The 12,448-nt window shown below is 38.8% G+C and overlaps 1 protein-coding gene across 5 annotated transcripts in view; it reads right to left on the reverse strand.

The window, feature by feature from the left end:
- LOC129143146 (uncharacterized) overlaps positions 1-12,448 on the reverse strand; it is a 676,792-nt gene that overhangs the window by 454,772 nt on the left and 209,572 nt on the right. For 4 of the 5 annotated variants that reach the window (XM_054677979.1, XM_054677978.1, XM_054677977.1 and 1 more), the window contains exon 1: positions 130-5,610. In XM_054677979.1, coding sequence (XP_054533954.1) covers positions 376-1,425 — 1,050 coding nt within the window. In that variant the 5' untranslated portion in view covers positions 1,426-5,610 and the 3' untranslated portion in view covers positions 130-375. Of the gene's footprint in view, positions 1-129; positions 5,611-12,448 lie in introns of those variants that run through there. The other variant, XR_010149088.1, reaches the window with a different exon arrangement.

Genomic DNA, 12,448 nt, shown 5'->3' on the forward strand with positions numbered 1-12,448 from the left:
GCCAGAAGCATCAACCCACTGGGGTCCCCTTTCACCCTGTGGAAGCTTTGTTCTTTCTCTCTTCACAATATATCTTGATGCTGCTCATTCTTTTGAGTCCATGCCACCTTTAAGAGCTGTAATACTCACCGCAAAGGTCAGCGGCATCATTCTTGAAGTCAGCGAGACCACGAACCCACTGGCAGGAACCAACTCTGGACACACTTCCACCTTTGAGCCTGTAAAATCCAAAGCAAGTTAGTTACTTCCTAGATACAATGGGGATACAGGCATTGGGTAAATACAGCCATTCCAAATGGGAGAAATTGGCCAAAACCAAGGGGCTATAGGCCCCATGCAAGTCCAAAATCCAGCAAGGCAGTCAAATCTTAAAGCTCAAAAATGATCTCCTTTGACTCCATGTCTTGCATCCAGGTCGTGCTGATGCAAGAGGTGGGTTCCCATGGTCTTGGGCAGCTCCACTCCTGTGGCTCTGCGGGGTACAGCCTCCCACCAAGCTGCTTTCTTGGGCTTTTGTTGAGGGTCTGCAGCTTTTCCAGGCACAAAGTGCAAGTTGTCAGTGGATCTACAATTCTGAGGTCTGGAGGATGGTAAACTTCTTCCCACAGCTCCACTAGGCATTTCCCCAGTAGGGACTCTGTGCTGGGGCTCTGACCCTACATTTCCCTTCTTTACTGCCCTAGCAGAGGTTCTCCATGAGAGCCCCACCCCTGCAGCAAACTCAATCCTGGACATCCAGGCATTTCCATACATTCTGTGAAATCTAGGACGAGGTTCCCAAACCTCAATTCTTGACTTCTGTGCACTTGCAGGCTCAATACTATGTGGAAGCTGCCAAGGTTCGGGGTTTGCACCCTCTGAAGCCATGGCCTGAGCTCTATGTTGGCCTTTTTCAGCCATGACTGAAGTGGCTGAGACACAGGGTACCAAGTCCCTAGGCTGCACACAGCACGGGGACCCTGGGCCTGGCCCACAAAACCACCTTTTCTTCCTAGATCTCCAGGCCTGTGATGGGAGGGGCTGTGATGAAGACCTCTGACATGCCTTGTAGATATTTTTCCCATTGTCTTGGGGATTAACATTTGGCTCCTCATTAATAATGCTATTTTCTGCAGCTGGCTTGAATTTCACCTCAGAAAATGGTATTTTCTTTTCCACTACATCATCAGGCTGCAACTTTTCCAAACTTTTATGCTCTGTTTCCCTTTTAAAACTGAATGCCTTCAGCAGCACCCAAATCACCTCTTGAATGCTTTGCTGCTTAGAAATTTCTTCTGCCAGATACCCTAAATTATCTCTCTCAAGTTCAAAATTCCACAAATTTCTAGCACGGGGGCAAAATGCTGCCAGTCTCTTTGCTAAAACATAACGAAAGTCATCTTCGCCCCAGCTCCCAACAAGTTCCTCATCTCTATCTGAGGACATCCTCAGCCTGGACCTTATTGCTCATTTCAGTATCAGCATTTTTGTCAAAGCCATGCAATAAGTTTCTAGGGAGTTCCAAACTTTTTGACATTTTCCTGTCTTCCTGTGAGCCCTCCAGACTGTTCCAACCTCTGCCTGTCACCTAGTTCCAAAGTTGCTTCCATATTTTCAGATATCTTTTCAGGAATGCCTCACTGTACTGGTACCAATTTAGTGTTTTAGTCCATTTTCATGCTGCTGATAAAGACACACCTGAGGCTGGGCAATTTACAAAAAAAAAAAACAAACATTATTGGACTTACAGTTCCCGTGGCTGGCAAGGCCTCACAATCATGGTGGAAGGTGAAAGGCATGTCTCACACGGCAGCAGATAAGAGAAGAGAGTTTGTGCAGGGAAACTCCCCTTATTAAAACCGTCAGATCTCGTGAGACTCATTCGCTGTCATGAGAACAGCACAGGAAAAACACACCCCCATAATTCAATCACCTCCCACCAATTTCCTCTGACAACATGTGGAATTTATAATTTAGATGAGATTTGGATGGGGACACAGCCAAACCATATCAGAACTTAAACACCACCTCGGATTTGAAAATACTGTCTGCAAAATTATTGCATAACAAATAAGCCTAGTAAGCCTAATATGTTTCTCAGACTTCAGGGAAACTAACATCCATAAAAGTTAGTTTGAGGTCAAAAAGACTGAATATAGAACTTGGAATTTTGCTTTTGGAAAGTCTGTCAAATATCAAAGGTTTAAGACACTTGATATCATAAAATAGCACCACGAGTTACTATAAAATAGTTATTCATTTAGCCAAAATAAATATACAAAAATGTTAACCCTTTGATAGTGAGGACACTCAGTTTCTCAAACAGTAAGTCCTAATAAAGATAATATGAAGCCAACGAAATCTGTCTCTCTCACGCCTGACATTTTTTTCTTCTGTAGTTTTAAACAGAAATCTCTTGTTATCTCTTACATAAAAAATTTGTTCAAAACAGTAAACCAAATCTTACCATCTTACCTTTATATGGTATAGTATTAATGTTAAAGACAATTTTAACAAAACCTTATAAACTAATTTATTTAGTTGTAATCAATTTGATCATAAAATTTTCATAAACATTTTATAACCTTTATAATTTTCTATTAAAGAACAGATAATTCTCCAAGAAAACTCTGTTATTCTGACACATGGGCCCAGATGTGAGCCTTCCATTAGTGTGCTTTTGGTATTAATGTTTAATTTATAGAAAACTCTGAACTAATCTTATCCCTCAAAATTGGTTCTTACACTCTCATGCTCCCACCTCTTCTGCAATAGTCCCTATTTGACAAGATCCTTCAATTGTTGCTTCACCAGCTGGAAACTTCTGTGGCCAGCAGCACCTCTGCTTGAGTTTTGCTCATGCCCACTGTGCTCATTCCACCCACTCAGGCTGGCAGTCTGTGCTTGGCTCGTGCTACTGGTCTGGGTCCCACAACCATGAAGGGTAGGCCAGGTGCAGAGCAGCGAGGGGTGTATGGGTAAGCAAGTGTGAGGTTCGGCCACTGTGCACAGACAGGCATACTGGCTGTGGCAGGGGAGGCAGCTCGTGGTGCTGGTACAGGCACCGGCTCCATGCAAGGCTGCAGCTGGACCAGGCGTATCCCAAGCGGCTTCCACTGAGGGTGCTGGTGTCTGGATGAGGGGAACACGATGGTGCCTGAAAATTTGGAGACACCAGCAACCACAGAGCCCCAAGGCAGGGGGCATGCTATGGCTCTCTCATTCCCACCACCTGCAGCTCAGTGAATAGGGAGGAGCGTGTTTAATCTCTTTTAGTCCCGACACCTGCCTTTGTCCCATGGCTCCCAGGCTGGGCTAGCACTGCAGCTGCTTCCTATCACATGGGAATGCTGACATTCCCAATGCTGCCCAATGCTGGCAGAGGGTGGGATAGCTATAATGTCACAGCTCTGGCTGGGGGAATCCCAAGGTCTGGGTTCCCAGAGGGTTGCTGCTCTTCACTCCCGCAGTCTGGTGAATGGGAGCATGTCATAGCTTGGTGAGCTGGCCAGGAATGTGTTACAGCTCCTTTTGCTCCCACTCATAGCTCAGAGAGCTGGCCAGGAATGTGTTATAGCACTTTTTATGCCTGCCATTCGACAGGTCCTGAGTTCTTATCCAGTCTCCAGGAAGAATGAGGTTACACGGAAAACAGGAGGGTGAGCAAGGTGGAGAAAGTTTTATTGAGTTTTAATCAGCTCTCATTGGAGAGGAGACCTGAAGTGGGTAGCTCCTACCTGCAGGCAGGTAGTCCTGACATGTGGCTGAGCCCAAGGTTTTTATGGGCTCAAAATGGAGAAAGTGCACGCTAATTGGTCCATGGGCAGACCCGGAAAAAGCACCATTTGATTGGCTGACAGGCATCAAGGAGGTTTGCACTCTGGGTCGTGGATTCTACCTGGAACTGGCAGCTTGGTTTTCAGACTTCGGGCTGTCCCTGGTTTGAAGGTCAGGTTTCACTGGGGACCTGCCTCTATCTGTCTAGGAATTTGTCTACCTCCTGCCACTCTCACCTGGGCCTAGAGGGATTCTGTAGTTTTAATTTCTGGCCCTGTGTCTCACAAAACAGTTCATTTTGATTATCACCATCTCCAGAGTCTGAAGATGAGGCTTTGACTGGTGTCAATGCTCAAGATTTAGCAGGAGTTGGTGCCTTCTGCAGACCCAGGAGTCAAAGTGCTGTAACTTAACAGTGCAAAGATTAGTTAATGAAATACTTATACTGCAGAAAGTTCTATCATTCTCTCTAACATGTCACAAATTAAAACATTGTGATTTAGTGGAGTTACTTCCCCCATCACTTCAAACCACTGTATTAAAGTAGTAAGGTGACTCATTACAAATGTCTAATTACTAGCATTCTAGGGACAAAATTGTGACCAAAAGCATCAAAAATGTGATAGATACTATGCCCAACTTATCAAAATAAAAACTAATGTTTCTCTCCATTATTAAAAAAAAGGGCAAATGCAATATCAGTTTCAGAAATTCAGTATGAGAACAACTTAAATACTACGCAACAAAACAAAAGCAAAGTAAGAACGAGTATACAATAATTTCTTCCAGCTTCTTAAAAGAGCATCATTACACATTTCCAAGATTAGTTTGTAGATACAGTACTGCTAGCTGATTAGATAACTGTTACTAATAAAATCTTCAAACCAGTGCAATACTTGCACATATTTTGTTTTCAAGTACATACATAAAGGCTAATCAGTAATAAATGGCTTGGGATAAAAAATCACTAGAAAGTCTCACATAATTTTTTTAAAAAATAATTTTTCCTACTTAATCCAAGTGAATGTCAGTTAATGTTAATAATAGTAAACACAACTAAAGTAGTTTGAGATAAATTCCAATCAATAATCAATATAATTCCCTTAAAGATGAGGCCAATCTTTCCTGAACATTAAAACTCTATACCCATATCATAGTTTTTCCTCATTAAAGGAAAAGATCTGAAATTAACTCAAATTACTGATTTAATTGAATCACCTTGGAAATAAAACACCATTTAAAAATTTCTACTGTCATCTACTTTCCCAAATAACAAAGTATTAATATACAATGTACTGTATCTGTTCAGAACTTATAAAAATAAGCCTTTTAGTAATTTATTTTTGCCAAGAACCTTAAAGCTATCATAGCTCTCCAGATCATCAGAGGTAAGCAAAACTAATCATTTTAAAGAGCCAGTGTCCTCTATCAATTTTGGAAGCTTGATAAAGTTAGCTTAGGAAATTTAAATAAATAGAGCAAATGGAAACCAGCCCCCAATTTTTCTCCTACTCATTTTACCTTGGAGGCTACAGTGTTACTCAGAGCCTAAAGAAAAATCATATAATGAATATTTTGTTCCTGAAACACCATGTAGTGTCTTCAAGTCCACCAATGTCACTATACAGTCACCCCAATTAAAAAATTCCACTTTAGGTATGTGACCAATAAGTTCTTTAGTGCTAGTACTATCTATTCAGAATAGCAAATCTAGTGTGAATCAGTGCAAGCATGTATGTGAAAATTTGGCTCCATGCTAAACCTGGTTTCACACTTAAATAGATTTTAAAAATTGCCAAACTTCCAACATATTTCTTTATAATATTTTATTTTAACATCATCAAAACTAACAGCTTTAACTATGAGCAATGTTAATTGGTCAAATTTATCTAATTTTCTATTAGGTTTTAAAGAATATTTTATTACATAAACTTTTAAACTTCCTATTTTCTCTGTATGTGTATAAAAATAGACACAGAGAAAGAAGAAAAACTATATATGACATACACAGACACCTATGACACGCTTGGACTTTGTGATTTTTTTTCTAGGTTTTGTTTTGTTTTGTTTTGTTTTTTGAGACAGAGTCTCGCTCTGTTGCCCAGGCTGGAGTGCAGTGGCACCATCTAGGCTCACTGCAAGCTCCGCTTCCCGGGTTCATGCCATTCTCCTGCCTCAGCCTCCCGAGTAGCTGGGACTACAGGTGCCAGCCACCACACCCAGCTAATTTTTTGTATTTTTAGTACAGATGGGGTTTCACAGTGGTCTCAATCTCCTGACCTCGTGATCTACCCACCTTGGCCTCCCAAAGTGCTGGGATTACAGGCATGAGCCACCACGCCTGGCCCTTTTTTTCTTTTTAATAACTAGTCAGTCATTTTACTTGAGGACAAAAATTCACCATACGAATCCTTTCTCATTCAAAATTATTCACACAAGCCCGCAAGAGTGTCCATTCTGAAACAGTCAGACTGCTTCCCTCTCTCAGTCTCTTGGGCTTGTTCAACCTGCATATGGAAAAATTCCTTAAAAATTTCCCCAGTTGAGAGGAGCAGATGTTGCTGTCAGGGTCCACAAAGGTCACTCACCTATACGGAAGCAGATGTCCAATTTCAAAGGCAATTCTTCTGAGGTGATCAGGAGCATGATTGGGGCTGGCAGCAGTGGGGCCAGAAACAGACAGAAACTCACCTGCAGTCAATATTTGGAAGGCAGCTCCTTAGCAGGACTTCTGAAACTCCAGGCCCACAGCAGTCAAGCCACGAACAAAGTGTTCCTGGTCATGGAACTAAAATCTGTTACCTAAATATTTGTGGTTTAGTCTAAGTTCTGCTGTTTGCTGCACAGACAGCCAATGACTGAGAAGACAAGTACTACTAAGGAAGAAGGTTTTAATGGGGTGCAGCAGCCAAGGAGATGGGAGATCACTCTCACATCCATCTCCCTGACCAACTAAAACTAGGAGTTTATATAGCAGGGAAGAAGTGTAACTATGTGTAGGAAAATAAGAACTTGGGAGGGGTAAGAAAGCAATCATGATGAATGTGAGACCCAGCATCTCCTTGTTGGGTGTGATGATCTGGTGAGTTTCAGTTACATGATACTTTTTGAGAGGCCTGGGGCTCCAGTTCCTGAGGAAGGAACTCAGATAAAACAAATGTAAGTTTCAAGTTTTAAGACCGGAAGGGTGAATTTCTATGTTTATCAAAAAAAAAAAAAAAAAAAAAAAAAAAAGAAAGAAAGAATATCTCTGGGACTATTGGGTCCATTTCATTTGTTATTCTTTGACTTATCACCTATCTATTGTTAATTTAAAGTGAGTTTCTTAAGCATTTAGTTAGGTCATATTAGTTAGTTTAATCTCCAGCAATCCCCATTTATTAATACATGTGTTTTGACCAGTATTATTTAATATACTTACTGTTGGGATATAGGTTTATCATTTTATTATGTCTTTTCTGTTTATTTGCTTTATGTTTTAATTTCTATGCTTTCTTTTCCTGCCTTCTTTTAGGTATTTTGCACTTTTTTTACTATTCTATTTTACCAATTGTGTTGTTATTGAATCTTATTCTTTTTATAGTGTTTTAAGTCAGTGGTCCCCAACTTTTTGCTACAAGGGACCAGTTTTGTGGAAGAAAATTTTTCCACAGGTGGTGGCAGGGTATGGTTTTTGGATGAAACTGTTCCACCTCAGATCATCAGGCATTAGACTGTCAAAAGAAGTGTGCAACCTAGATGCCTTGCATGTGCAGTTCACAACAGAGCTTGCATTCCTATGGAAATCCAGTGCTGCTGATGATCTGATAGGAGGTGGAGCTCATGTGGTAATGCTGGCTCACCCTCCACTCACCTCCTGCTGTGCAGCCCAGTTCCTAGCAAGCCGCGGACTGGTATCAGGGGTTGGACACCACTTGTTTAAGTGGTTGCTTTCAACATTACAATATAATACTTAACTTTTAGCCGTCTACTTATTTTATTTTATTCTATTTGACTACTTCAAGTGGAATGTAGAAACTTTACCACCAGATAGCTCTCTTTTCCTGTTATACTTATTTGTTTTATGTAATATATCTATATGCACTGAAAATGTATTAGGTAATTTAAAACAATTTTGTTTCAATTCTCAAACATGTTTAAAGAACTCAAAAAGAGATTAATAGTCTATTTTGTTACATCGATATTTATTTTTTATCTTGCTATTCTTTCATCTTAATGTTTCAAGTTTCCTTTTGGTATCATTTTATTTCTGTCAAAATAATGTTTTTTGGAATATTTTTAAAGTAGCTGTGCTGGCCATAGATTCTTTATTTGAGAAGTCTTTATACTTTCATCACTTTTGAAGGACATTTTAACTGGATATAGGTGTTTGGGTTGACAGTAGTTGTCTTCTAGCACCTTACAAATATTAAGCCACTTCTTCCTAGCGTCAGTTGTTTCTGATGAGAAACTTGTTGTCATTCAAATAGTTTCCTTATAAATAATACATTATTTCTCTATAGCTGCTTTCAAGATGTTTTTCTTTGTTTTTAAAATTTAGTACTTTGATTATCATGTGACTATGCGTGAATTTCTTTCTTCATGTTATTTTCTTTGCAGTTCACTGAGATTACTCAATATGAGAGTTTATGGCTTTAGTCAAATTTGCAATGTTTGTGTATACATACACAAAATATATTAGTATGTATATATATACACACACACACATATATACACGTATATCTGTATATATACACACATATATATAAATACATACACATATACTTCTGCACTATACTTCTTTTTCTTTTTTCCTTGTATAATTCCAATGACACAAATGTTTTACCTTTTAGTAGCCTCCCACAGGTCCTTGAGCATTGTTTTGTTTTGTTTATCTTTCCTCTGTCTGTTGTTCAGCTTGGATAATTTCTACTGATCCATCTTTAAGATTGCTAATTCCTCCCTGTCATCTCCATTCTGATTTTAAGCTAATTCAGACATTGAGTTCAACAAATAATTTTTAATTGTTTTTGTAATGAACATATGTCAAAAGTTTTATTTAATTCATTAATTAATGAAAAAAACAAAAAGATGTTTAGACCAATTCAACAAGATTGAAGAGAGTAACTAATATCTTCCAGTTCACTAAATTGTAAACTTTGTTGTTATCTTTCTTTCTGCCAGACAGACTGTTTTTGTGTTTTTACAAAATGAACAAAAATCCAACCACTTACATGTAACTTCTTTAAGTTCAGGAATTCTGAAGAAGAGTAAACAATGAGTAGAAGAAAGTGCATTATCTTAGACAATCCTTAAGTGGGTTTTTTTCCCCATATGACATTGAAAAGACATGCCACTTACTTAATTGCATTATTTCTTATTGCCAAGTTTTGGTAACTTTTCTTAACTTTGGAAGAAAGGTGACTATTTTACTGGCTGATTAAGAAACATTTAAGAAATTCTGCATAATCACATACAAGAAAGTTCAGAGTCTACAAAATTTTGAGACCATTAAGTGTTAGTATTTTCTATTTATGCTGAGAAGCCATGGTAATGGCTTGACTACACATCAGCTGTAGCCACAGAGAACTTGAGTCAGGGAAGAATGGATTCAACTTTTTAAAATATTGGAAAGCCCAAGGCCTTTTATGAGATTTCTGAGAACTCTAAACGAACCAGTATTATCATATCCTTCTCTGACTTGGAGCTCTTGCTTTTGCTGAATTAGTTCAATTGAGGAATTCTCTCATTTTCTTGCTGTTATTGTCACTGGCAGAAAATATGTACCCTTTTTTAATTTGCACAACACAAAAATAAGACAAAACCTACTCACATAGGCATTTATGTGGACTTCACTGGAAAGTTTAGGAAGATGGAAAAATTTACATTTCAAATGCAAACAACGTAGGCATTGGCAATTCCTGTTCCCAAAATGATGCCTCTCCTGTTCTCTTATCAGATTTTTCCTCCTCTATTATTTTGTATTTCTGATTGAAAAACCTGTTTAATTGTCTTTTTAAGAAAATCATCATGGTTACTAATAATGTAGATATTCAGAGTTTTATCTTCACATTAAGTAGTTTATTTAAAAAAAGTGACCTTCAATAAAATTTAATCCCTCCTTTCAGAAAATGTCTAGTGCTAGCCAATAAAGGAAAAATTTCATACATTTTTGTAAGAAAGAATTAAATCTTTCCCCTTCTCTCACTCAAAACATTGTTCATTCTGTCCACGCTCTCATTTCCAAATGATTTAACCTGTTTCTCATCATGGTCAGGAGCCTCTTGCTGTTTCCATAAGTCTCCACTTAGGAGGTGCAGTACTCAGGGTCAGGATCAGGTTAAGACAAGAGATGCACTTTTTCTGAGCTCTAAAATCCAAGGGGTCACCAAAAAATTCATCGATCAAAAGAACATTTCCATGCACCATTTGCAACGTTTAATACACTAAATTGATGCCAAAAAAGAGAAAAATCCATGGGGAACAAACCATCCAAATTCCAAATAAAAATAAGGCAAATATAATTGATTATTATTATTTTGCCTCAGTTTTTAATATTGCTTCACAAAGCACTGTTAATTGGTTTTTACTTTTGTTTAACTGTTTTCTATTTTACCGTCATGTTTTGCAATTAATTTTTATTTCAAAAATTGTTCTTCTAAATAGTATTAATCACTGAACATTGCAATATGCTCCCAAATTCCACACCCCAGAAAAGCTTTCCACCTATTCCACCTCAGCCCTCTAATCAAGGTGAAAAATAAGGTTGGGGATCTTTCTGAGAAATAAATATACATGTCATAAAAAGAGCTAAACTCTGTAAAATATTTAAAGAGGTTTACGTATTTTCAGAAGCCAAATATAAGTGACCAATGCCTGTGACACAGCCCCGGGAAGTCCTGAGAACATGTTCCAAAGATGGTTGGGTTACAGCTAGATTTTATACATTTTAGGGGGTCAGAGGCTATAAGCAGCCATCAGTCAATACATATAAGGTATATATTTGTTCAGTCTGGAAAAGCAGGACAACTCAAAATGGGGGTTTCCAGATCACAAGTGGATTCAAAGATTTTCTGACGGGCAATTGGTTGAAAGAGTTAAATTATTATTGAAGAACTGTAATCAATAGAAAGGAGTATCTGGGTTGAGATAAGGAGTTGTGGAGATCAAAGTTCTTATTATGCATCCCCAATGGCTTGCAGAGGAACCCTCCAAGTAGTAGCCTTCAGAAAGGACAGATAGTAAATGTCTCTAATCAGATCCAAAAATGTGTCAGTCTCTTATTTAATCTCTCCTGGATCAAGGAAAAACTTGTAAAGGGAAAATGATTCTCTTTAGAATGCACATTTTCCCCACAAGAGGTATCTTAGCAGGGTATTTCAAAATATGTCAAAGAAATATATCTTAGGGTAAAATATTTTCATTTCTTTCAAGGCCTGCTATCTGTCATGTGATGCTATACTATAGTCAGGTTGGAACTTGATATCTTATTGTTACAAAGTGTTTTGTCAGTCTTAAGATATCTGTCTTAATCTTAATGCTGGTCGGTTGTGCCTGAATTCCAAAGGGAGGAAGGTATAATGAGACATGTCCGATTCCCCCTTCCCATCATGAACTGCACTTGTTTTTCAGGTTTACTTTGGAATGCCCTTGGCCAAAAGGGGGATCCGTTCAGTCAGTTGAGGGGTCTTAGAATTTTATTTCTGGTTTACACACAAATATAAGAGACGTTTCTGAGAAATAGAAGAAGATAGAAAGTTGGTGTGGGACATAGGAATTAGATTTAAAGTTGAGTTATCACGCTTCTAAGCCCAGAAAACAAGTGATAGTAAATAGTATTCACAATCTAGGTGGCAGAGAAAGCTGATGGGGTAAAAACCTGTTGGGCTTCAGTCTTCTCTTCTGAAAACTAAGTGGGCTGCACTTGATTAACTATCCTTGCCCCTGGCTGGTGGTGAGAATGTGTTATGGAAGTGAACAGGGGTCCACTTACTTGGTGCAGTAAGACCAGATATCCACGCTGACCTTTGCAGCAGGAAAAAAGGAAAGCATATATTTGCAGGGCACCAAGCAAGGAGAATCAGGCAGCTTACACTTATGTCCCAACCTCCCCAGTGGCTTGCAGATAAGGGGTAAAGTCAGGGGTAGATTTCAGGAAAGCAGAAGTTACAGGAAAAACTTAAAATCAATACGTGGAGGTTACACAGTGGTGCTGGCCTAAAAGTGTGGGATGTCTTGAAGAGGGGTCTTATAGGTCACAGGTAGATTAAAAGATTTTCTGATATACAAAAGGTTAAGGAAGAAAAGCTTGATTTAAAAATTTGGGGTCTGCAAAGAAGAATGTTAGCTCTGGCTTGTGGGGGTGAGTTTCTCCAGGCCTGGCAGGAAGAAATTTATAACAAGGAGTGGTGGTCAGAGGTCAGTCTGCAGTTCCTCCTTGTCTGAGGCCTACCTGCTGTGCTGGCAGATCCTCTTGGTGGGGATCTGTTTCTGAAAAACAAGTCAGAAACATATGTTAAGATGTTATCTTTAGTTTCTATAGGAAAACCAAACAACCTGTGATTGTAGCTTCCTTGGCTATTGTATTAGGCTACTATTATCTTGTTGCTTTACAGGTTGCTTATTTACTTGTTAGGGATAGCTAGGAACCTAGAATTTCCCTTAAAATAACTCAAGATTTTCCTTTATTTCGATGCTTGGCAGGGGACGGCAG

Source organism: Pan troglodytes, chromosome 12 (assembly GCF_028858775.2).
Source record: "Pan troglodytes isolate AG18354 chromosome 12, NHGRI_mPanTro3-v2.0_pri, whole genome shotgun sequence".
Classification (NCBI taxonomy): Eukaryota; Metazoa; Chordata; class Mammalia; order Primates; family Hominidae; genus Pan; species Pan troglodytes.